Source organism: Dromaius novaehollandiae, chromosome 1, assembly GCF_036370855.1.
Source record: "Dromaius novaehollandiae isolate bDroNov1 chromosome 1, bDroNov1.hap1, whole genome shotgun sequence".
NCBI lineage: Eukaryota > Metazoa > Chordata > Aves > Casuariiformes > Dromaiidae > Dromaius > Dromaius novaehollandiae.
This window is the reverse complement of record NC_088098.1, coordinates 19,351,184-19,378,539: the sequence shown is the minus strand read 5'-3', so window position 1 is coordinate 19,378,539 and position 27,356 is coordinate 19,351,184. Positions and strand designations below refer to the sequence as shown.

Below are 27,356 nucleotides of genomic sequence, written 5' to 3'. Positions count from 1 at the left end.
ATGCCAAAAATATGCAGAATTTATATTTTATGAGATTGTGTGAATGAGACATGGCAAGGCTTCTACACTGCAAAGAGCTCAGCCCTACATACTGAAAGACCTGTACACCTGCTTGACATTTAGGCCCTCTGGAAGCAAAATGCTCATTATTTTATAGCAGTGGTCAGCTAGAAATTCCTGGTCTTAGTAAGTCACTAGGTCTTCTTCTACGCTGATGGACACAGGTGCCCCCAGGAGTCTGTTCACGTTTCAGGCTCATGGGGGGAGGAATCGGTTGTTTTATGAATGCAGGGATCTGTCTTTGAGGACTGTCTTAAACTAGGCAGCTGAAGGTTGGTAAGATGAATTGTGTGTCTGTGTTTTGGCCAAGACTGTCAAACTTGATCCTAAAGATAAAAGCTCTGAAATCCATAGTTAACGTCTAAATGACTGTTAGAGTATTCAAATGTGCTTTACTGTTAGATCTCCCTGTGGCATGCACCTCAGTTTCCTCAAAGGTTTTTCACTGGTTTTGGTCTCTGTCATCACCACCATCTGTCATATTTTTGTCAATTTATCCTCACAATGCACCAGTATGTTCCAAAAGCAGAAATGAGTCTATAGTAGCTGCCTGTATTATACTTAAGAGCCTAGTGGTTAGAGTACTCAGCTGGGAACAACTAACCATTGAGTTATAGGGTTTTGGGACATGAAACTCCCTCCTGCTGAAGCTGTTCATGTTTTCATAAACAATTAAACTTCCGTTGGACCCATCTGAGAGTAATTCACTCTGTAGTCCAGCATTCAACAAGGAACAGGGATAAATAAGTTCAAATCATTGCTCCAATGAATATTTAATGAATTCTAGCATAGATGAAATAAAATGTTCCCATTGTGAAAGCATATCAGCACTGAATAGGCAGCATCTGGCAAGAGCAACATTAACTTGTGTACAGCTGTTCAGTAGGAGGAAAGCGGGAAGTAGTTTTCAAAGAAGCAGATGCACAATTACAGGCCTGTTTTGACATGAGTTCAGAGATGAGACCTCTCCAGGGGAACTTCTGCACACAGAAGTCTTGCAGTCTTATCTTGAAGGATAAGACCCTTAGCCGCAAAAAGAAGTCATGAGATTGGGATTGTGGAAAACCAAAATCATACAGAGTGCCCCAGTCTCCAAGGAGGAGTGAGGTAAGGTGTTCTCATTCTCTGTGAATGGTGTTAAATATTTATAGCTGTTGTGGTGGTGCCTGGAATTGAGCTGTCCCATCTCCTGAACTATATTCCACTCCCTGCTCTGAATCCAAAAGGAAGGATTTGACCATGAGCCTTGTGTTTTGTGGACAAATACTCCAAGCAGTAAAATGAGCAGGAGCGCTACCACTTAATGAATGGCATCCAAGACTGGTATTTCAAACCTACAGCTTTTTTTAATTATAAAATATTCCAAATAGAAATAAAATATTTTGTTCCATGTGGAATAGATATCATTCAACACAGAACATTTTGGAGAGTTTTCCTTACCAAAATAAAAAGCAACCAAACAAAAAAAGCCCCAAAATCCCAATTCAACATACTCAGTTTGGTTCCCATTAAAATGAATGTTTATTTTTCCATTCAGCTGTCAAACTGACTAATTATTTGCATAGCCCTGCTTATCATATTGCATTCATGCATTTGGTAGATTAAAAACAACTGAAATGGAGAAAATTTAAAAATGTGAAGCACCTTTTCTAAAAGGTGCGAAAGATGCTCTTAGCTCTTGATCTGCTCCATGGTAAATAGACCAGGCTGTCATTTGCCTTCCAGATGCCAGACCCTGCACTGTTCATAGGGGCTCTTACTGAAGGTACCCATAAGCAAACAAAATGTTAATAAAGTCAGCTTTAAAATGAAAAAAAAAGAAGTTCCTATGTCACTTGATATAAACTGGAATAATTGCCAGCTAGCAACTCTTTTCAAATCTGATTTAACTGGCATATTTCTCAAGCATTTAAGAAAAAAATATCCACTCACTTAGAACATAGTTTCACACACCTGTCTTAATTTTCTTTTATTGTATACTACTTAATATCATGCTTTGCTGTAATAATGGCAGATGTGTTTCCCCAATCACTCTGATATAGATTGCAGAGACAAGTTTTAACAATTTCAGCTTTACTGGGAAATAATACAAGTATTTTTTCCTGAATTTTGGGCTCTCTCTCTTGGACTGTCAAGGTTTCCTACGGGGGATGTAGATCCTCTAATTGCAGGTCAAGCAGGTTTCATATCTTGCTGCAGTGACTGATGACTTGCACATTTAAATCATACAGTGAGTTGGATAAGCCCCTTTCATAGCAAAACCCAGGGGAGGGGACTATGTAAGAGGATACAAGGAATCCCTCACTAAGAACTAGCTATCTGAGGTACTTATATGCCCCCACCCCTCACTCTTATATCTGATTAGCCAGGAGCCTTTATATTCACAAATCTCTGCAAGGCACAGAAGTGCTATAGCCTACATTCTACATTAGAGAAGCAGAGGCAAGGTGACCCCAGAGTTCAGTCCTCCAGAGTCATCTGGGCACCCACCTACCATGAAAATCAACAGTCAAAGTCAGAGGATTTGGTTCTGTGTGCCTTGCCCAAGGTCGCAGAGAAAATCTGTGGTGAAGCAAGACAAATCAGGTAAGGCTTCAGTGGTCACTAGCGCAAAACCAAGACAGTCTGTCGCACTCAGACAAAGCTTTGCAGCCTGCCACTGAACCAAGTGATTATTTGACCCATCCCCAAAAACCCCTGTGCTTTCCCCATAAGCTTGTGACATCTTACTCACATTCATTCTCCCCAGCACACCAGAAACAATATTATTTAATCCTTTGCAAAGAGACAATAAAGTAAGTAGAACTTTAACTATGAATTTCAGATCTTCAATCCTGAAGCACAAGTCCTTTGCTATTCAGCCTAAAAATAGAAATAAGGAAAAAAAAAGGGAAAATTAAGCTTTGATACTTGGCAGGAATGGCAGGAAATCATACCTTGAGTCACAGGGCTTTCTTAGCATCTGTTCCAACTGCAAGTTTTTCACACTCCAGCATAAAGCACAGTTATCCATCCCTCTATATTCCAGTCCCAGAGACTAGCTCTAGTGATATTCTTCTCCCTCTGCAATACATCTTGTCTCAAATAGCTTACATATCCAGTTTCCAGAATGCTGTTCAGGTGTTACTGGAGATGGCATACAGCTTGCAGATGATGAGTTTTTGCTTTTCAGAAGATATTTGGCAAAATGGTTCCCAGTAGGCTGAAACAACAGCTTTGACTGCATTTAGGTTTTACAAGTGAAATTGTTTGTAACATGCAGAAAGAAAGAGACACTAGTTAATAAGATAAAAGTTTACACTTAAATTTTCAAAGGGCATCATCGAATCTCATCCAACAAAGATGACACAAACGGACTTTCTTCTCTCATGTTTCATGCTTTCTAATAGCTTTTACTTTCATTATAAAACACTTCAGTTCTGCCTGAACTGAGCACAGAGAAAATCAGCCCTTTAATCCTCAGGACAATACATATTGTCTTCACACTTTGGCAAGTAAATATAGCAGCTGGTAACTTTTAAATCCTGTGCTTTGTTATGTAAAGGATTGCAAACAGAACCATCAAAGTTAGGAGTGGAAAATACTGGCTGCTTCACCTAGATGATACTACAATGTATAATTTTATACTTCTGTCCTACCTAATTTTCAGAAAGCTGGGAAATAGAAAGTTCAGCATTTCTCCCATCCTACATAACTGGATTAATCTTTAGAGAAGGTACAACAGGGTGCTTCTTGGAAACACTTTTCTAACAGTCAACCTAAGTTTTCCCTCCTGTAACAACATCCTAGTCATACATGTACTGTGTATATGTACTCTATACATACTGTACTCTACAAATTCCTTTTATAAATAGAATTTGGGGTGTTATTTTTATAGCTAGTCCATATTGTAAAAGCCCCCCTGCAGAGGCATGCTTGTAGAGATCAGATTGCCAATTCACCCAAGATCAATGCTGTCCCACAGAAACAAACTGTCTCTTCCAAATGAATATATCCATATCCCTCTCTTCCAAATGAATATATCCGTATCCCCCTGTGGACCGAGGCCAAAAGAATATCATTGTGATCATAGCTGTTAACATCATTAAGTAATAATTAAGGACCCACAGCTGCTTTTGCTACCCATCTTTCGAACTCCTTATTGGATAGGAAGCCTACTGACTGTAATAGCAATGGGATGCGATACTGCATGGACACACAATTTGAGCTGATACTTATTATTTCCCTCTGGATAAATCCAATTTTACAACTATGTAATTCACAAGCTTCCCTGGAATTCACTGCTTTCCCAGGGATTATTCTTCATTTAAACCAGTCTAAGTGACACAAAAATCAGACCCCATTTCCCTTTTGAGTACAGAATTCAACAAACGGGTCCTATCCAGCTGGCCACAGAGGAATGTAGTCACTTACTCCGTTTGTCTGCTCCTCTCCTGAACTTCGCAGAAGCCAGATATCTCAGTCAGAGAACAAGCCTTGCCCCTGCAGCAAGCCCGCTGCAGTCACAGGATTCCCAAGCCTTCACGCTTTCCATTCCGTGCAAGACACCAGCCCTGACAGCCCATTTGTCTCTTTTTGCAGTACATGTTTTTGCGTCCCAGACAGCACAGTGGTGAGCACAGTCTGAATCCCCAAGATTTTTTATGCTGCTCCTAATGATAAATGAGTTCCTTGTTTCAGATTACCAAGATACATTCTCTTCTCTCACAGAGCTCTCTTGAAAGCTTGTTTGGTCTACGTAGTCCACAGCTAATGAATTTACAGTCATACAATAACATAGCAAATATACATGTGCAAAAGCACACACACAGCCATTACATATTTCCTCCTTCCTACTATTAGCCTGTGTGTCTTGTCTTCTATATCAGTGCCTCTCAACATCTCTAGCCCATGATTCACTTCACTTAATCCTTTCACACATCATCTGAATAGGCAAGTCTTCCCATGATTTCCTCTGCTGTTCATAAGGCACCCTTTCTAGATTGATGAGTCCTTGTCTAGCGGACATTCCTCAAGGAAGCTGTTTCTTCTGGATGAGAGCTTACTGTGTTTCAGCACTGTAGATAAAAACAAAGCATACTCATGGCACAAAAAAAAAAAAAACGGTAAGAAAAGCAATCCTTTCTTTAGCTTTTTTCTTGGGCTTCACTTTGGAACTGTCAGGCCTGGAGAACTATTGTAGGATGCACAGCCTCCTTGATAAGCTATCTAAAGGATAGCCTAAGTATGATGATAACTTTTCACTAAGACCTTACCTTTCAAAGGACTTTACAAACAATAAACAAAGAAAATTTATCTGAATAACAGTCACTATGGGGGATTAGTATATTGTCTTACTATACTGCAGTGAAGTTGGCTGACAAAATTTTACCCAGTCTGAAAGCTTGTAAAGTCATTTGATATGTGACAGAACCACGGTCAAAGTCAAAAATCCAAAGCAAATTGTTAGGAGCTTTTTATGGAATGTTATCCAAAATGGGCAATTGTCCTTTTGCTACTTACAACTTTATAGAAGAGCCATGTACATATATGTATCAGAGAAAAAGGAATAAAGATCCTGATTCTGCCTCCACAAATATTGAAGCTACACAGCTAAATGTTGCAAGCATCATCAATGAAAGAACATAAGGCAAACCTCACAGTATGAACTACTCAGACAAAACACTTTTGCTCCTATTCCACAGTCCCAAGCTCTAAGAGAAATACAATACAAAAGGAGCTCTCACAGCACCACCATGCATCTCAACATCCCTATCAGCAATAATTAATTTCAGAGAAGTGTTAGAGCCAGGTATTTATCTTGGGTCACAGATAAGAAATCCCAGAGTGAGGTCAGAATGAGAACCCCTTGTCAGCTGAGGCTTCAGTCTCTGAACAGGCGTTTCCCTGCTTTGCTGTCATCTCTAGACAGATTACCCTAGGTGCCACCCTACAGATAGGTGCCACTCATCAGCCACCCAAACTCCAGCTCTTTCTTGACCTGCAGAACCTCAAGACTCAAAAAACTGAGACCTAGACAGAGCCTTGTTTATTCAGCATATGTGAGACAAAGACTTTGGCTGAAAAATATGGAATAAAATATTCCCTTTAAAAATTAGGAGGACAGTGGTCATAAAGTAAATTTTCCAAAGAAAAGAGAGAGAGAGAGAAATAGAGGGGACTGGTCATAACATAAGTTCTCTAGAAGAAAAAAAAAAGAAAGAGAGAGAGAAATAGAGACAATGGAAGAAAAAATGGAAGAGGAAAGGATTTAAAGGAATTAAGAAAATGGCACCACCTATGCAGCTGTTCCAAATCTTCTCACAAATGTGTATAGAGCCACCTATGACTTCATGGAAGGCTTCCAAACTCTGCCCAAAACCTTTCAGTGAGAAGTTCTGTCTGGGGAAAGAGCAATGGATAAACCCATTCTCTTTTTGAACACTGAAAGATGCATTCACTCTCATAGACGTTATTCAGTCCCTCTCTGAAAGCATTTTACCCTCTCTATTGAGGACACAGGCAGCCAAGGGCAAAGAGCAGCCTAATTTAAGGCCTCACTTAAATGCTTAATTGTCCTGTCAGAAGAATAGGGAACATAATATCTTGCTTTTCTGATCTGGGACCATATGTAGATCCCAGCCCAGAGGAGCATTTTGCTCCTGGCTATTTAATTCATTCAAGTGGAATTAGTGTCCTTCAGTCACACTTTTGTTTGGATGACTATTTTTCTCTGATAAATTCTAGCAAACAAAAGGATATACATTTAAGCACTGTAAACTACTTTAATCCTAAAAGCACAATGTGCTTTAGGGAAAATAATGAGGCTAGAATGACACCAAACCACAAAATCTACCAGTTGGCAGTAACACACGGTAGTGCCTGGTTTCTGATGACAGTCAGAATGCAAGTCTAACAATATTGCACAGCTGTCACTGTACTGAAACAAATATCCATCAGGAAAAAAAAATCTTAATTCAGTCCTCATTGTGGCTAATAAAACTAATGTCATTGTACTAAAACATTGAAACGGCATCGATAACTCCTGAAGTGCCTTGGCTTCCCTTCCATACTAACACAGGAGCAGTGGAGCTCTGCCCTGAGAATTCAGCAGCAGCTTCTACACTCGGAAATTAAATAGGCCCATACCACATTCCTGAACTCAAGTACCTGCACTGCTAAATATATTGCTCAGGTATGACCTGTGCCAAGACTCTCCCAGACAATTTCCATCGTGCTTCAGAAGTTAGCGTGGGTCAGGGATCATCCCTTCTCACTAGTCTGCATGCAGCCCCATCTTTTGGGAGATTAGGAGAGTTTATAGTATGGATGCAGACTGTTCGCACCAGCTGGCCTCAGTGCCAGAGAACTGTGCCAGGCACATTCTACCAGCAAAGAGGCAAAGAGAGTCTCCTGCTAATGAAAGATCTTTAAAAACTTCCATGCAAAATTTGTGTTTCTGTGAAGAAGTCAGCCCTTACTGAATGGCTAGACTCCTCTCCTTAGCCTTCTGGTCTTACTGTTTGTGGAGTTATGACTGATATCTATATTAATACAGGTATAGTTTAGCAAATAACTCAGTGGACTTTTGACATACACAGGGAACCTTAATACAGCGGGTAAGAACTCAGCCAAACTTCAGCCATGAAAGGGTGAAATAATTCTTTCCACATATGCAGTTCCCTTCATGTGAGGGGAAAAAAATTACATACATATGTGCAGATATATATATATATACACACACATATATATATAGTCCCAGCTGCCCTGGGGGAAGTACAAAGAAAATTAGACCATTGGTCTCTTTGTAAGGTGCTCACATACTGTGGTTATGGAACGACATAAAAACCTCAGCATTTCAGACAGCTTCAGCTTGCCTACAAAAACAGAGGAGACATCCCAAACCATTTAACAAACATTAATCAAGCTCCCAATTGTTCCTCTGAAATAGTTAAATACAATCAAATCAAAATAACAAAAGAGAAGCACAAAAAGATTGAGAGATTCTTCTAAAGCCTCATTGCAAACCAATGACAAACATGGGAAAATAACACAGAAAATCAGTTGCCACTTTGATCTAACCACTAGTTATAACTCCATCTACGAATGGGAGAAGACTAAGAAATATTAGATCTTTAGAGGAATATTTAAGAAACTAATATACTGTAAAATACTAAACGAATGCATCAAGTTGCTTTTGTACTCCCTTGCCTCAAGCAGCTTAGCACAAATAAAATTTGATGCTAATCAGTCCTAGCAGTTTTCACAGAATCTGGAAACCTATTATTTCCTCTGGCTGCAGCTAAAAAATTTCCCAGCTATTTCATTATTGATACTGGTAAATTGCCTGTTGTACATCTTGGTGTTGACCTGGCATTTGCCTGTCTTGACCATGACACTTCTAACCTGACATTGAAAGAAAAATCATGACTGAATTAAATGTTTTTTACATAACCCAAGTAGGTATTTGGATATATGAAGAGATATGGATGCAGTTTCTAGCTAACAGAAGTTGAATTATGAAAAAACAGAAAAAAAATCAAATGATTATAATGGTATTTTCCAGCCAATAACAAGACAAGATGCTCAGGCACTAAACAGATTTGTGCTTGTAATAAGCTACAAAAAAACACTGTAAAATTAAATGGGATGCATTGGCAATGGGTTCCTTTTATAATTAAAATTGATTCAGAAAGTGAAAATATTATCTAGAACAAAAGTAAAACAAATCTGTTCATCTTAAGAGCTGATTTCAAAATGTTTCAGTCTTCTTCTCCCTACTAACAACAATTTTTCTTCACACTTCACACAAGATTTTTCCACATATGTTTTAACCACAGAAAAAAAATCACATCCTATTTCAAATTTCAAATGCTATGCTGCAGGAGATGTTATTGACAAATGTAGTGTGACACTGTGAACAGAAAATTGATATATTTTAGTCAGTGCAGTACATTTTGTATTAATGTATGCCAATATGCTAGGTAAAATTCTTGAGCCTGTTCTTTATTTCTTTCAAAGTTAAATTCTCCCCATTATGGAAAGGCCCTGCAGCCAGATATGGAAAAGGCTGACTCCAGCACCACTCTGGAGCCTCTGAAGTCAGTAAGGCTCACAAGGGGCAAAAATTTCCACACATATGCATCAGGATCTGTATATAGTTCAGATTGCCACACAAAAGTATATATGTGCTCTCAGAAAGTAAGTAGTAAAATGTAATAGCATTATTCACATCGTATACCCTTCAATCATGAGAAAAAGCAGTATTGACACAACTAAATAGAAAGCCCTGTATTTCTGAGGCTCAGTCAGGACAGGCTCTGCACAGCTGTAATCCCTGTGTTCCCCTCTTTTGTTTCTGGGAGCCTCTCTGATGTTCTTTGAAGGTCTGGAACGCATCCCAGCAGCAGAGCCCTGTGCCAGCTAAAGGTGGAAAAACCTGCAACTGAACCCCAAAAACATCATCCAGCTACAGACCTGCTGGCAGCACAAGGCTGCCAGCTGAAGCTATCCATTAAAAACCAAGAAAGGCAAATGAAGAATCAAAGCAAATATAAAATGCTTGGGGAACTGATATATTCACTTCTGGATTTGTTTAAAGAAACTGTTCTTTGCATTTTTAGATGGTTGCATATAAAGTCAAAAGAGTAACTTCAGAATGTCATTCATACTATGTACTTCTGAAAAGGTAAATGCATATGAAATGTATTAGGCAAATGTGCACAAAGTACATATTAGTCAGGGAAGGGAAGGGAAGGGAAGGGAAAGAAGGGAAAGGAACGGCAAAACCGTGAAGGAATTTTTTGGCTTTATATGCATGTACATTTTTAGAGATAAATATATATATATGTATAAAAGCTTAACATCACAGTTCACCAAGCATACTGTCCACCCGTCTTGATTCTCATGCAAGCCATTGTCCCTAGGCTGCTCCCAATGTGCCATTGGCTAGAATATGTGTGAAGGTGACAGATGGAGCATACCACGGAGTTCAGGAATAGCGTGAGGTTTTTAGATGGGAGGAAACTAGCGCAAACAAATGTCTCTCTTTTTTCCAGCAGACTTTAACCATTAAATAGGTTTAGTCAGACATTTTAATAAGTAGAAGCCTCAATATAACGAACAGAATATATGAATTGAGCTGAGTTAGAGTCTCTTGTTTCCCCTAAGCTGAGTTCGGAGGGACTGGGAACAGCCCAAGCACTTAAAAGTTTCACACAAAGAAGTTAAAGAGCATGACTAGGCCCTACCTGCGTGCCCTATTGGAAGCCAAAATTTTAGAGAGACAAAGCCAGGGGACGGGGTGAGTGCAAGAAGTTTCTCTTGAATAATCCAGTGAAAAGAAGAGTTTCCTCTTGGCTACTGAGTGTTGGCCAACAGGGACAGCTGAATCAATCTACCAGCTAAACAGGAGCCAGCTTGGTAGCCGAGTTTCCAGACTGGAAAAAATAACGCCCTAACAATGTCACTTCCCATTAAACAGAGGAAAGAGTAGCTCCTCATTCACCAGAAGAAAGGAAATAAGCAGGACCACTCTTGTCTACCCTATTTCTACAGTAACTTCCCATGGGAAATACTAAAAAACTGTCAAATTGCCCTCTCCCCTTCACTCAGGTCACTGCATTTAAGTTCTGGCCCTGCCCAAGCCCTGTTGCTGGCCTTGCATTTTGCCAACTCTGACCTTGCCTTGCTGACTTGCCTTCCTAGCTGACCTCAGACCTGCCACATCACTAGGGACTTGGCTGGAAATCACTGGCTTGCTGGCCGAGCCTGGTTACTTAGCCTGGTTGTCCAGACCTGCTTTGCTCTTCTCATTTGGGTGCTGTGAGACTATCCCCATTCATGAGACCACTGCCCTGCCTCTCTTGCTGTCACCCTCTGCTCCTGGCTCAGTTTCCCGTGTGGAGTAGCCCACCCTTGAGGTGCTCTGACAAAAAGAACTCCATAAAATGATGAGCCAGCAGCTTCAGCTGGGGACAATCTGTCCTGAGACCCAAGCAGAACTGCTTAAGCAGGTAGTTACCGCGTTAATATCTAGCACAGTACTTCTGTGTTTGCCTCCAAAGGTCCTCTTCTTATTCCACTATATCTGCAGCAAGACTGCCCCCAAGTTCTGAAAGCTTAATAAACACCTGTTTCACACAATATTCTTTTCATCAAGTACCAGAGTAATATAAGCAACCTCTTTATTATCATATATCAAGGAATAACAGGTCCACAAGCTAATTCCTTGAAAAAATGATTCCTGTTTGCAAACTGCCTCTAGAAGGTCTAAAACCATCAACAGGTGAAATTTAAACTGTCCAAATTCAGACCTTAATGTCTTGGACCTACTAAAGGCAGGAAATCACCTGTTAAATGGTGCTACTCCTAGAGATGAACAAAAAAAGAAAGGTCAGAGAAGACTTCGAGGTGAGCTGTTTGGCTAGGAGAAAGGCAACTGATCAAGAACATTTTCTGTGGTACTCTCTCTCCCTCCCTTCTCATGAAAACAGACTTAGATATAAGGATACCATAAATATCAACCAGTTTATGCTATCCAACAGATCATCAGATAGGGCTATTGACCAGTGTGTTTTCTGTTGTAGAATCGATAAGAGAAAGAAAAAAATGAAAAAGAAAAAGAAAAAGAAAAATAGCAGCATAAAAATACCAGCTGCTGAGCATAATATTTCTCAGGCTGTTTTTGTATGTGTATTCACATTGAGTGATAAAATACATTTCTCACAATTTCATCACAGATTAAAATTTCACTAGATAATAATCTCAAGAAATATGTAGCCCTGACATTTAAGAACTTCGGAGTAGATATTAAAGCAATACTGAACTTCAAATTACAGGGTCAACTTGCTAGATAGAATTGTTAGACAGCCATATGGATGAATTGCACTCATTCTGGTAATTATGGAGATAGGTGTTTGCATGATGGGGATCATCAGCATCAATGAAATTACAGGGATTTATACCAGGCTAGACATATACCCAGACACAGTAAACACTGATTTCACCCTAAGAAGCTCTGCGAGCATGGACCATGGTCCTGGTCCTCAGCCACACAGCCCTGTGGGCTGCATCAGCTGAGAACCTCTGCCCATGTCTTTGGTCAGCCCCAACCAGATTATACTTCTATATTTCTGACAAATTATCCTTAATTTCCTATTGTGCTTGCTTATAACCATTGTGCATGGTTTCTATAGTGCCGCTGAAATGGGACCATCCAGAAGCCTTCATTCATGCAAAGAATCCCCCCAAGGGTAACAAGGCTACTTGCGAGAGGAAGGTGTAAAAACAGGCTTCAGATGCTAGTCCAACATGAGACATGAAAGGGCATCATTTGTCATTTTTTACATTATTAAGAATATTTGTGCAGGATCTATAATTAAAACTAAAAGAGATGTCTCCTCATTTTGCCAGCAGCTGTGTTACATCAATTAAATGGATAAATAAGATCTTTCCCCAGAGGGGATATCACATGGCTCTCTATTGATTAAGACTGCAGTAGAATGTTATTTGCAATCTTATTGCATAATGGAAATCAGGAGGTAGCTGTCATGGTTTCAGAAGACAAATTGCTGGTATTTTAGACAATTCATAGGCCTCTTTCCTTCTTGCTGCTCTTAATTCACAGTTAATGCATGTCTTACAAGGCTTACTTTCTTAAATCAGTCTACTACACCGTATTCAACTCAAAACTGGGTGTAAGTGGTATTCTATGTGTCTCTGCACTATGATGGGTATTAAAGTGACCATTCCATCTATCATTACTTCAGAGTTATGCATTATTTAATAGAATAACACAACTTTGAAAAAGGACATTAAATTAAAAATAGATATGTCCTGCAGCATGCATGATTACTCCCAGGAAGGACAGCCCTCCCTCTCTCTCCCAGGTGTGGCTCCAAAGGTGCTCTCCATATACAACATTCTTAAATCTCAGCTTAGTTTTGTGTACTTGACTTTGACAAGCATATGGCTGGTACAAGTCCACAACTCTCAATGTGTGCAGTAAATGCAGTCAGGGGTCAGTTCTGCAGTCGTAACACCTAACCACGACCCAGCAGACACTTCACTCCTTCTTTGAATTATAAGCCATGATTATGCCCTTCATGGGAGAACCAGAAGGAAGGACAGACAGTAATCTCCCTATAAATGACCAAGATACTCTTTTCCAGTTTGAGAAATCTTCAAAAAGGACAATCTTTTCTTGCTTCGGTACAATCTCTCAGGCACAACAGTTAGGCAAGCGCAACAGTTCTCAAAATATGTAACAGCAATATTTAAGTGTACCAGAATCTTCTTCACCGAAGTCAAAGAAATGGTCTTTAACATGGCTTTCAGTGATTATGAAGTTGAAAGGACATAAGGCAAGATTTCTGAATGGAAGGAACAAGTCAATAACAGTAGGCAGTAGGACAGATAAAATGTTACAGCCATTCTGTGCATAGAAAAAGAGTGCTCAGCTTACCACGATCTATTTACCATTGCACAGGATTAAAAATTAAATGTTAGCTGCCTGATCTGTTCCAGGTAAGTTGATTAATTAGAATGTGTTCATCTTTCCATCTAACTTGGTGAGCTTAAAAGTGGCAGGTTTACTTTTCCATCATTTATAAGAGCAGAGCTTAACAAAGTACACAGAAGGAAATGAACAATATGCCAGTAGAATTGCTGTCCAAAAGTAATCTTTCACAAAGTGATAACAAAATCTGGAAAAAATTATCACCTTGTGAAAATGATGGAGGAGTTTAACATTTCAAGGAAATCAAAGACATTTCAGTACACTTCATTTGGAAAGATATGCACATCAATAGCACTAGATTACTGCTGGCGTATCTTCCTATTTAGGAAAATTATCTGGTCCTCCTACAAATAGATTTGTATTTAAACCTTCTATTTCATCCTCCTGGAAATTTGTGAAATAAATCTCAACCTAGTCTTGATGAGGATAAACACTGAATATGGAGCAAATGTGAGTAATAAAGAAATAAGAATAAAAAACCCTAAAGAATTAAAATGTGTGCACATTTTGCTCTGGTTGCTCAGAACTTCAAAAGAGGCATTTGGCACCTTAAATTAGGGTCTGCAGTCATTACTCTTTTTTTTTTTTTTTTTTTTTTTTTTTTTTTTTTTTTTGCTTTAAAAGGGCAAATCAGTCATTTCAAATTTCAGTCCTTTCTTCCTTGAAAGCATCAAGACACAATCATCTCACTTATTTTATCCTCCTTGAAATTTAAATGAAGAGCAGAAAACGTTCCTTACCTTAAAAAGTCTTAAAATATTAGCAACCATAATGGACACAGAACTTGCTGCAGCACCTATCACACCTGATATCTTGTCTGGCTTAGTGAAAATAGGTGGGTCGCCATTAGCACACTTCACATCTGAACCATCTTTTTCTATCAACGCTTGCACAAATGTTAAGGATTGCTCCAAAGCATAAGTGTCCCTGGAACATGTGTCAAGGATCCGGACACCTAAAGTGATATTGGTGAGAAGATCAGGGTCTTTATTAATCTGATCAATTGCATACAGCATTGCCTCTAGTCTGTGGATCCCCTTCTCCTTCTTGAGCTCCCCACAAGGCACCCCTCTATCCCCTTTTGCATGGACGGGGAACAGTCCTCCCAAGATGATGTCCCCATCCAGTCGGATGGAGTGGGCATACTCCTGGCCATGAGTTCTTTGCATCATGGTGAGTATCCAGTAGAATTTGGCTGTTAACAGGAAGAAACAATGGCAGGAAACTAATCGCTTTCTGTCGTATACCATTTTCTCTGAAGACGTTGTTACTATCCAGTATCCGGATTTTCTTCTTGCTAAAGGAAGAAGCTGACCATTTGAAGCTGCACTTTCTGGAGGCTACCATCAGTGCCCAGTAAGTAATATAGAACCATGCGGCAGGTAGAAAAAGGATCTCAGCGGAAGTACATAAAACGTGTTTTACAAAAGATGTCTGCTGATGTTATGAATTGGTCAGCTTTTTGGAGAGGTGGTTTTCAACTGCACTTAATTGATGACAAAATGTAGGGTAGTTTCTCTGGTCCTGATGCTAGGAGGAGGTCAGTAGCTCATGTCCTTGTATTTTACCCTGCAGCTGAGGTACTTCTGAAAAAAAGTGAGAAATACTGTTTAGTTCAGCAGTTTTTTATCTGTCACACACTGTATTTATTTTGAATATGAATTACATTGCCTAGGTTTTACTTTCCACATTCTGTAAGGGAGTAATTCTTGGCCTCCTGTGAATTTGAACACCTGGCTGCACTGTACTACAAACTGAGAATTGATGATGACAGCAGAGGAAAAGCAAAACCAAGGTAAGTAAACTTAGCTTAACGTTCCGAGTCAGACCAGTAATTTGTGTTTATCTTTGCCTTGCATGACATCCAGTAACAGCTTTGATCCAAAACACGTTGTTTTTCATATTTTGCTGCATCATTCTATTCCAACTCACAGAATTGCAATTACTACTTACACTTACTCCCACTGGGAAGTTCCATTCATGACAATGGGATAATCAGAATTCCTATACTTAAGTACACTCTTCAGCTTTTGCAGTGCAAGAATATTCAACTCATTTGGATATTAAGCTGATTATTTCTGCAATGGAATTCATTTTCTCCTAGGTTCAATATAAAACTAAAATGCCTTCTAGATAATTTCAAATACTAAATTACTGTTAAGGAAAAGTAACTGCTTTATTAAGCAAAAAGAGCACAATGTAGTCTGTCAAGAAAACACCTAAATATGCAGTATTCATTTCCTGACGTTTTACTTATTCTGAGATCCACCATTAGCAATGCCTCTGTTCTGTGCTTGCATTTGGACCACATAACATAGGAATAATGCTATAGGCCCACTGACATCTGGAAAAGTCCCAACAATTTTTATAAGGCCAAGATTTCATCATAGATATCCAAATACCTGACTGACCCTGCCCTAAATATTTCCATATTATACCATTGCTCTCGTGGCACCATTTTTATTTCTAAAGTGAGTGGAATTTTTTTATTTCAATATTTAACAAAATTACGTATCCAATTAAATTTTCAGACCTCTGAGAAGGAGAGAGAGAGACTTAATTTCATCTAATACGAGATACGTACAGTGTAAGAAACTGCACCTGAGCCAGCATCTCAAGGCATCTGTTACAGGCTATGGAGAACAATGCTCATTTTAGGGCTCAATCCACTTGACCCTTTTTTTAAAGTAAAGTCTAATTCATGATGAAATTAATTGCATTGAACAAGCGTCAACTTCTCTTCATTGCCTGTACAGAAAATCTAGACAGCAGGCTCATCTGCAGATACATACTTTGTCCCAAGTGATCTGACTGTTTCCTACCATACAAATAATCAAATTAGAAAAAAATTGATACAACTATACCTTTTTTTTAAAGACATTTAAAATTATTTTTCACAAGATTTTCATATATTCTGTGGTAATAAAGCTCAAAATATGGTTTGATGATACTTTAAACAAATCATCTCCTTCTTAAAATTATTACATCATTTTCCCAAAATGATAATACTAAGCTCACAAAACCTAAGAAGAATTTTTGAATAATGGATATTTGAAGGCCTGAGAAAACTATTCTGAACAGAGTCTTCTATTTATGAAACAGTATCTCACTGTGATCTGGTAACAAAGCAAAGACTTGAAAATGAAACGTTTAGTTGGTGCAAAGGCATTGCAATTGGGAATAGCAGAGCACAAGACTTTCAGTGTCTCTTAGTATTTTGCTTGAATTTTGCTCAGGGTTGAATCTAAATGAAACAAACTCTGTGCTGCTTTATGTCATGTTCCCATCATTCTCCTTCAGCTCGTTATGAGCACATTGAGGGCATATCTGCACAGGCTTCAGCCCCAAGAGCTTACCAGTGGCATTAAAGACACTAGTCCAGAACTTTTCATCAGTTACAAATGCAGGAACCTGACTAATGTCACTGCCTCCCAGTGAGTCGATCTGATTCCCTAAGATGGTTCCTACAGATAGACTATGGCCTATGCCATAGAGAAAAGGTTGTGTTAGCTATCGCATAGGTACAACTGGCATTTATCTTGATTGCCATAGTAGAAAAACATAGATAAGAGTTCAAAATAGAAAAGAGTAAAAGTTGTATCTACATCTAAAATATAAACAGAAGAGATTTCCTTTTTAGTTCCATAATGAACAACCGACTCATTAGTCTACACACTACTACTATACTCTAGTACAACCCATACAGGAATCAATTCTTTGAGGCAATAAAAGATAAGACTGCTCTTACTTGATGCTCTGTAGAGACTTAGGGAAAAAGACTGCACCATTGAAAAAGTGAAAATATTCATGAAGGGAAAAATGCTGCTTTTTCTCTTGCTGAGCCTCAGATCAATTTCTTACAGCCAAAGAATACCCAGAAATTAAAGCAACTGTCGGTCTGTGTGTAAACAAGCAGTGATGAATTCAACTATTGCAACCTGAATTCCAAACAAGTTGAAGTTGAAGTGAGCCCCATAGCTTGAGCTCAATACCTTATCTGGAACTGATTAAAAGCTAAATGAATTCAGAATAAGCATTTTTCAGTATTACAATCTACATAAACATTAATTGCTCTGCCTCAGCTTGTATAATTTCCTGAAAAAGTACATGCTTCTTTGCTGCCAGCGTCCACCACTTGTCTATAAAATGGAAAGAAAATTGTAAAAAGTTCTTATTAAAAATTTAAGACCTTTTAGTCTTTTTTATGTTAACTAAAAAATAAAAGCTTTTATTATGCTGCCTAATTTATTCATGCCACACTGCTTTTTATATATTGATTAATATTAACTGTTACAGAATGTTATAAGCCTCTGTAGCTAATTAGAAAGCATCTGATCTAAATGAATTCCATTTTTATCAATGAATTTTAGTGAAAAAAGCATAGGCTCCCAGGCTATAAAGTCAGAATGATCTTTTGTCATGCTCAGAGATTTCTTTCAAACCAAAATGCTGTCCTTTTCAAATTGATCATAAAAGTCTGAATTAATGCAAACCCATTCTCAAGCTACCAGGTTTCCCACTGTAGTAGGTAGTGCTCACTAGACACATAACTTCAGAGAAGAAATTCACACATTTCCCCAGCACAGGGGGCTTTTAAGTTCAAGAACAAGTGCACCACCAAGCCTCTCTTCTAGTCACCTTGAAATAAATGTCTCTCTTGGTTTTAATTCATTAAAAATACCTGGTACTATCAGAGCATGCTACTGTTTTTAAAGTTAGGATTTCAGGGCAGTCCTCCACTTGTTCTACTGTAATATAGCTTTATTTTTAAACCTCAGGAGATGCGGTGTTGCAAGACATTCAGCCCCAGAAGCCAGCTGGTACTCAAGGTCTGGCACCTCACTATGGCGCTATGCGAGTTGGGCACATCGGCACACACCAGATCTGGTCACGATTCCAGTCACGGACTTACTCCACTGGGAGATGGTCTCATTATGGGAGTTCATGTTAATGAACTCTAAATAGTCGGCTGAAAGTGATATATAAATCTTGATTTTGGTAGCAAAGCTCCTGAAAGAGCAATCTTCAGTTAACAATGAAGTCATAGCTGAAATCATAGCACGTCTCGGTACGTCACCTGGAAATATCGTTTAAAGAATCTTACCATTACAGACAGCTGCAGGAGAAAATAGTATTCTCTGCACTATAAGCAGGAAAATCTGTTCACTGAACTTCATGAAACACTTTTTAGCCGAAGTTGCCAGTCAGACACTTTACTGAGGGACAAATAAAAAAAAAAAAGAGCTATTTAGTGGGTGGGGGAGGAAAGGTCTATGAAAGAGTATTTATTCTATTAAAAATCACTTATTACATTTGGAGCACAGTTGGGACTGTACTGAACTAAAAATAACAGATATTCTGTGAATTAGAAGAGGAGGATTTTTAGGGGGAAGACCCACTTCTACACACATTGTTTTCCAAAAACCAGTCAGATTGTCCAGTTAATGCAAAACTGGTCTGGTTTCACTGAATGAAAACAAAATAACAGCAACTTCCATTCCAAACTTCTGGGGAGAAAAAAAATGCAAAAATGTGTATATTCTGAATTCTTACAGTTGATACCCTATTTCGAGACTATCAAATAAAGACTGTTTCTTGCTAATATTCATTTTAGTACTCTTAAAAGTTGCCTCTTTTTCCTACACAATATCCAGCGATGAACAAATAACTGAATTATAGCTGAATTTGAACACAGAGCAGGTAAACAGTTGCCACCTGGATACAATAACCTGCAACATACAGAAGATTAATGGGTTTTGCTGACAACAGAAGGGAATCTGGAAAACCTTAGGTCTTGACAGCACAAGTCCTAACTTGCAGGAGGACTGATGTAAGTCGTCTTAGCCACCTCAGCTCTTCTGTAATGATTTGCTGTGCCCCTGCCGCTGAGGTAACCTTTACAGAAAAAGCAGGACTTCAAGGCAAGTCACCCTCAGCATCTTGTTTACAGGAACTGTTTTGTCCTAGTGCACTGCGAGAGAAATGTCTCCACTCAGCCTCATCAGCCTCTTTTCAAATACCCCAGAGCTCTTGTCTTCACTTTCTACCGTCTCCCAAAATATCCATCTCCCAAACAAGCTACCCTGCCAAAACAGCACAGATCCTTCTGCAGGGGTTAGACTAACAGAAGCTTGCAATTTGTAAGTACGAAACTGCCTCAGCCCTTCCCTTGCCTGGTCTCACAGCTGAATAAACCCCATCAATATAACACCTTTAGAGTTGGTTTCACCTCTGGGCCGGCAAGTGACGATCAAGGGGCTTTTCCCAGGCAGCCCAGAAGAGCCTTTCCTCTGTTGTTTTTGTTTTCCTTTCGCCCTCTCCCCGCCAGACCCCGGCCGGTGTAGCCGGCACTCGGAGCTGGCGCCGCTGCCGCGGAGCGTCCGGGCACCCTGCAGGCGAGCCCGGCTCCGCCCGGCCGCGGCCACCGGGGGCGTCCGCGCCGGGGCGAGCCCCGCTCCGCGCCCCGCGCCCCGCGCCCCGCCCGAGGGAAGGCCAGGCAGCGCCCCGGGGCCGGGGCTGCCCCTCCCCGCGCTCCCCGCGGAACTCCTCGGCCGTCGCCCATCGCCGCGGCGTTCCTCCCTCGGAGGGAGCCCCTATTGTTCTCCACTTCACTTCGCCGCGCTGTTTATTTTGTTGCCTTCCCGGGCTCATCCCTACCCCAGCCGGCGCCTCGCGTCGAGGAATTCGGCGCAGCCCCGGCTCGGCTCTCCCCGCAGCTAGCCGCGCTCCCTGCAGCTAAGCTGCCGTAGTGTTTTCTGAAACGGCTTCGCGGCCGGGCCCTGCAGCCGCGCAGGCTGCGCACGGCGGCCGGCAGGCACCCGCGCACGGCCCCGCCGGAGCCGGGGGGCCCCGCCGCTCCCTCCAGCCCCGCTCCCGCGGAAGCCGGGCGGGAGCGCCGCACCTCCCGCCAGCGGCGTTGCAAACAAGCATAGCCTTTTATTTACAGCCGCCGGTGATTCCTTCCTCTCCTCACACCAAATGGGCAGCTTTAATGCGCTTGGGTTCCCCTCAGTGGAAACCTAAGACTCTTTTAATGAATCCCCGGTCCCAGAGGTCAGAAGCATGCAAACTCCAAAATGCCTACGCCGGATTTGCATGCACTTCGGGTCAGCGGTCGATTTTTATTACTTGGCATTTTTTTCACTGTGTTATGCATTCCCTTGCCAACACTTAGGATTCCCGCAACAAACACATGTCCCGCGCTGGGGGAGTGCTCCTCCGCGCCGGGGGCAGCCAGCACCCCCCCGCGGGCTGGCCCTCGCCCCCTTATCCGGGGAAGGAAACCCCCGGGGCGGCCGGGGTTTCCCTGCCTCGCCCCCGCCGCGGGCCCCGTGGTCCCAGCCGCTGCCTGGGCCGCGCGGAGCTGGGCGAGCGGAGCCCCCCCCGGCGGAGCCGGCAGCTCCCCCGGCCCCGGAGCCGGCCGAGAAGTTGCAGGTGGGGGGCAGGGCTCGCCCCGTCCCCCCCGGCGCGGAGGGAGCCCCCTCTTCCCTCCTGGCCAAAGAAACGCGAGCAGGACGGCGGGGAGCTCGGGTGAAGCCCCGCGCCCCCTCCCTCGGCTCGGTGGATAGGACCCACTTAAGGAGGCGAGGGGCAGATCTCGCTGCTCGGGAGCACCGACATCCTCCCTTTTTTGTTGCTGCTATGACGGCACCGTGCCCGGGATCTCTTTCGTTAGAGCTGATTGGGGGAGGATATCGACAATAAAAATTATAAATAATTAAAGCAATAAACAAAAGCCCCCGGCGCCGCAAACCAGGCAGAGAGGATTGCCTAGCCCAAAGACGTTAACTGAGGCAAAACTTGCATTATTTGTGGACTCATCTCCCCTTAAAATAAGAACTGAAGGAAACACACACACACACACACACACACACACACACACACACAAATACCTTGATCGAAAATAGTTGCATATCCATATTACTGCAGAGGTCACTGGAATTAATACTGGGCGCCGATCGGGAATAGCATGAGGTAATTTCTGTACAACCCTCGTCTCAAATAGCTTCCCCAGTAGCGTCAGCTTAATATGCAGGAGCTCAGCCTGGGACAGGTATCTAGGAGAGCGATTTCAATACTGCTGCATAACACTCGCGACTAGCCAAGCCAAATCGCCTTCCTTACTCCTCCTCCCCCTGGTCCAAAAAAAAAAAAAAAAACTTTTTGGGACTCGTGGCTCGGCCCCCGTGACGATATTCGCCCGCCGCCGCCTCGCCGCCCGGGTGCAGCGGCAGACACGCACCGGCCCGGCGGCGCCTTCCAGAGGCGAGCGAGCGGCGCCCCCGGCCCACGCCCTGCGCCGCCGCCCGCCTCCGCCGGAGCGGCCCCGCCGCGCCCCGCCGCGCCGCCGCCCGCCCTTACCGCGGCTCCGGCGGGCCGGGCCGGGCGGGGCGGCGCGGGGCGGTGCGGGGCGGCGCGGAGCTCATGTCAGCGCATGGTGCCCGGCGCGGCGGCGCGGCGCGGGGCCGCACTTGTAGCTGTTCGCGGTGCTGAAGGCGGCGGCGCTCCGCGGCGCGGCGCGGGGCCTCCTCCATGTGATGCCCGGTCCCCCCGCGGGCGGCGGCTGCGGGCCCGCCCGACTCACCGCCTCGGACGGGGCGCCCGGCCCGGCAGCGGGCGGAGCCACCTCCTCCGCACGGCTCCGCGCCGCGCTGCGCAGCAGCCCCGGCCCGGCCGCCAGCCCCGGCGCTCCGCCGGCTCCTCCACTGCGCTTGTCAGCGCCCGGCCGGGCCGCGCCGCTGCCGCCCAGGGCGCCATCCCGGGCCGGTGCCTGCAGGGGGGTTTATTGGCCGGGAAAGCCGGTTACGGCTCAAGTGGAGGGGGGTGGAGGGGCACGTGTGGGCTAGCAGGGCCGGCGGCTGCTTCACACGGCCTCCCCCGGGAGGCGAGGGCTGGGGGTGCGGAGGCCGCATCGCCGTCCCGCCGTCTGCCGGCGGTAATTTCCCCCTTTATTGGATCGATGCATCAGAGGAGGTTTCCCTACACGTTTTTTCTCGTGCCCTTTGTCGGCTCCCGGCTTTGATGCCGGATGAGGGGCTTCCCTGTCTTTTCCTCGACACCAAGACAAGACTCCCTCAGCACGGAGCCAGGGCCATCCAAGGGGATGAGCGACCCAGCCGGGAATAGCTTGCTGGAACAGCCTGGAAGAGTTTGCTCCTCTTCCGCAAGGAGCTCCCCGCCCTCCCGCTGCCACCGCTCCGCTCACACCGGGGAGCTCAGGGGCCCTTGCTGTGCCCTCGCCTCGGGGCAGCGCCGGCTCCCTCCCGGCCCCGACGCGCCCGAGGGCAGCGCGGGGCAGCGCCGGCTCCCGCGGCCCGGCCCGGCCCGGCCCGGCTCTGCCTCGGTGCGAAGGTTCCACCTCGAGGGCGCTGCCCGCAACTGCACCGCTGCCGCCGGCTCCCGCCGCCCTCGCAAGGCAGCCACGGCTCCCACGGCTCGGCTCGGCTCGACTCGGCTCGGTTCGGTTGGCTCGGCTCGGCTCAGCACAGCAGGGCTCCACCGCCACCCTGGGCCCGGGGAGTGGGAGAGGGCTCCAGTCCCAACAGCCTGCGCACAATGGCCAGGTTCATCAGGCTCATTAAACCAGATCTTTTCCCATTCCAGGCTGCTCTGAACTGCTTTCTGTAATACCTGAGAAAGGTTTGCTTTGCTTTGCCCAGAGTTTTCTTACGTACTTTGAATAGCGGTTCTGGAAGGAGGAAAACTCATAAGTGCGTTTTAACATATCAATCCAGTGCTGACACGATCACTTCTGTTACGTGGTGCTGCTTGGATTCATGTGTCAAAGGCCTGTCACAGGCAAGCCAAAGGACTCTGACAATATCTGATGAGTCTTTTGAGCCTGTAACATTTCTTCTTTTACTGTTGGAAAATGGCACTGGAAAATTAGCCAGGTGTTAGGCAGAGTCTATTAACCCATTTTTGCATTTGCTTTTTCTGAAATCCTTCCCTGTTGGCAGAAGACTGAGGAGCTGTGATTTCAATGGCTCTGTCATAGAAATCTAGAATATAGTGTCATAGGTTAAACCCTGATGTGAAAGCACGAGCAATGCTCCATCTTAAAGCAAGGATCTTCCTTAACTTGCATCAGAAAATAAGCCATGCATTACCTGTAGTGTAATATGGACCAATCTGCAGCTGCACTTACACTCTGCAATTCTAGCCGCTTCAAAGAAAGTTCAGCAGAAACAAGCACTGTTCTGTGGGGGCAGCTGATGCTTGAACCATTGTGTGTATCTTGCAGCTGGAGATGCAAGCAGGGTCCAAAAGAAAGAAAGGAAAAGAAAGAAAAGGAAACCTCTGATGTGTTCCTAGCTTGGCTGTATTGCCTCTCTCCCCTCCTCTCTCTCTTTTTTCTTAGCCACATCTTTTCTAGGGCACAATTTTGGGACTATAGGGACTATATCTTATTATGTATGTTTACAGTGAGTAGCACAAAGACTCTTAGGCAGGAATATGATAAATATGCATAATTAATCAGTCCTTGCTGTGTTTTGAGTAAATATAAGCACAGAAGATAAATATTCCTGGGGAAAAGGAAAGGAAAGGAAAGGAAAGGAAAGGAAAGGAAAGGAAAGGAAAGGAAAGGAAAGGAAAGGAAAGGAAAGGAAAGGAAAGGAAAGGAAAGGAAAGGAAAGGAAAGGAAAGGAAAGGAAAGGAAAGGAAAGGAAAGGAAAGGAAAGGAAAGGAAAGGAAAGGAAAGGGGAAGGAAAGGAAAGGAAAAAGAAAGCTGTACATGAAAATCGTCTTATTTCATGAGGATGTATGGCACAAAAGAGAGGCAAGATACATCCATCATTCTTTGAATAGAATTCCTTCTGATTCAACCCCAATAGCAGTTAATGTCAGTTTGTACAGAAGACTAATGTCAGAACTGGTGACATCTACTACCTGCACAACTAACTCAGGATGGAAGAAATCCATTTCTGCAGAGCAGGCTGTCTTAAAGGAGCCCTTAAATTCTCTTAACACCCTTATTTGAGTGAGAAGTCCTGATTCTCAGAGGAGGCATCTGACATGTCTGGACACTGGCATGTACTCAGGGCCTCACTAAGATGTCAGGACCCTAGGGACATAGCCTGAGAGGCTTCAGTTCTCACTACTTCTAGAATAAATTCTTGCTCTAAACAGCTTTTTAAAGCCAAGCAAAACCACATGTATCCATCCTTCAGTTACTCTACGCCTCTTCTTCTCCTACTATAGAAAAGACATTACCACTACCTGTATCCAAGCAGTGACTTTGGCTGATCAATTCATGCTTGAAAGGTGCTATTCCATAGCCACATCCACTGGGACAGACACCAGTGAAATCTGAATGGGGCTGATTTTTGTAACTTTGAGATAGTGCGAGGTAAGACACTGATTTCTGTGAGTGGGTTTTTCGTATTGTCATCCAAGTAATGAAATACAACTTCTGGGGTTAGTCAAACACAGGAATTAAAACTACTGAGGCAATAAAACCACTTGAATAATCACTTTTAGGCAAAAGGTCTGCTGATTAATAGCCACTAAGGAATACAGAAGCATGAAGTCAATGATTTCCATAAAAGTGATAGTGAATGTTGGGTTCCGAATTTTATTTTAGAATATGTGTAAGTTTGAATTTTTCAAGAAATGTAATTACTAAAAAAGAACTTACTGGACACTCTAAGGCTAATACTTCTTTACAAAATGTATTACATGGTGGAAAAATAAAAGAGGGTGAAATGGCATTTCACAGCAGTGACTATGACAAACAAGTGTCATCTGGAAGCCAAAGAAAGTGTGCAATCATCTGTAAAATAGAACGGACCTTTGGAAGGCCCCAATTCTGACTTATTTCAAGCAAACTTTCCAGCAGTGAACAACGGGTGTCAAAGCTTAGAATATGAAAAAGAAAGGTAGCCATCATATAGGAAGGGTACCACTGTGTTTCCAGGGAAGGTATTTTCAGAATCAGAGTATTTTTAGTAGCTAATTTACAAATATGTCTAACCTTAACTCCAATATTTTAGAAGACTTTAATAGTTGCAGACTATCTCTCAACTGGAAAGAGCAGCAACGCACAACTTACCATTCTGTAAATGTCTTTTTGAATCTCTACATATTGTTTGGGAGCGGCAACAGTGGGGTGCTCTGCCAGGGAGGGTGAGCTGGGAGCCAAGGGTGAGGGCAAGGCAGGCAGGACCATGTCATCTTCGACGGGGGATGCAGTCCCACAGTTGACAGAGGACAAGAGGCAATGGTGGGTCACTGGCAGATCTGGTGGCAGTAACCAGGGCTAGCACAGCCCAGTGATGCCAGACAGGTCTGCAGTGATGGGGCTGGTCTGAAGTCAAGCAGGATATCAAGCGGGAGCATCAGGATCTGAATCAAAGATGTATGTGGCCAGGCACAGCAGGGCTGCAACATCTCGGAAAAGGACAAAGAGTGAGTCTGGAGCTTAAAAAAACTCCTGAGTGATCCTGGGGAGCCCCTGGGGAGGTTTCTTACAGCTTTCTCGCAAAGCTCTCCCCTCGGCAGTCTGGTCCAAGGTCACACAGCTGCATAACATCAGAGCTGGCCTTGAGCGCAGGCAGCCAAACCCCAGGAGTGGTCAAACTTCATGGCCCTGACATAGATCTGGTCTATGTCCATGCATGCCATAATCTCTTACATCTTTACGTCCAGAGCTGGAGGATGACAGTGAAATATTCCATCTTGAACACTGTCATAAAACTTGATACATTTTCTTAACACACAGAATATGCCTCTCAACATGACTGAAATCTGAAGGAGACCCATCCAGAAGTTAGATGACCATAGACTCATACTAAATGTAGGTGAAGGAATAGGATATTTATAGCTCAAATACAGTGTTTCCAAAATACAAGTGGGTGATGAACTGGTAAAACCCTCTCCCTAACAAGTCAGAACATTGAAGTCAACAGAGACAGCTGTGAAGCAAAATGATAGTTACTAACAAGAAGAGAGACTCAATCCTAATTAACTAAAAATTACAGCACCCACAGAGGAAGTTATGCAGTTATACCTTTATAATGGGGACACTCTCCACTAGCATGTCCTTTAGGATAATGACTGTGTAGTTTTATGTATATATTTAATAAAGTATATAGGTACCAAATTCCGCAGCTTCTGAAAACTTAGTCTCTCACTTTGTCCCTCACTAATGGAAAAATGAAGCCATGCTTAAGAGTGCCTTTCATTCTGAACCACTTTACCAAAAATGATAAAAAGCTATATACAGTGGTTACTTCTCACACCTTGGAAATGCAGATACCTTTGAGATGAGGTACAATGAAGGTTTTTAAACCAGGAAATAAAGCCACAGTACCTTTTCAGCCTGAAAACTATAACCTTTCCTCTTAAATGACAGCAGATTGACACGGCTACTTTACATGTAGAAATCTTTACATTTCTATACCTTTCAAAAGAAGTTATTTGCATGCAACATGTCATTTAACAAATGACAGGTGGAGCTGATCATGCTCCTCCTTCTTCCAGCCATTTTGTAGGCTATTGGCAAAATCCTCTGAGGTTAGCAGAGCTTGCAAATAGCTAGCTAATCTTCAGATCTGATGTTTTCATCATTTTTGCAGACAGCAAAATTTGTCAGAAGACTGTTTGCTAAACGATGTGTGCAAAATAACCAGCATTTTCCCTGTTTAAAAACACACTCAAGGCTCAATATAAGGAAAGCTAGATTTTACTTTTAATACAGCCTATTAGAGAGCAAGAAACTAAACTGTAAATCCATCATCTAGAGTTCAAGGATTGCACTGCACAGCCAAACATTTAGTTCTGTGGATTATTGCAGAAG

General features: G+C 42.9%; 1 protein-coding gene across 6 annotated transcripts in view; it reads right to left on the bottom strand.

Moving 5' to 3' along the window:
- Positions 1–21,700, bottom strand: part of GRM8 (glutamate metabotropic receptor 8) — a 348,208-nt gene extending 326,508 nt beyond the window's left edge. For 4 of the 6 annotated variants that reach the window (XM_026113069.2, XM_026113070.2, XM_026113071.2 and 1 more), the window contains exons 1-2: positions 21,451–21,700; positions 14,299–15,144 (exon numbers count right to left, since the gene is read on the bottom strand). In XM_026113069.2, coding sequence (XP_025968854.1) covers positions 14,299–14,808 — 510 coding nt within the window. In that variant the 5' untranslated portion in view covers positions 14,809–15,144; positions 21,451–21,700. Of the gene's footprint in view, positions 1–14,298; positions 15,145–18,662; positions 18,775–20,215; positions 20,279–21,450 lie in introns of those variants that run through there. The other 2 variants (XM_064506654.1, XM_064506664.1) reach the window with 2 other exon arrangements.
- Between the last annotated feature and the right edge of the window lie 5,656 nt (positions 21,701–27,356).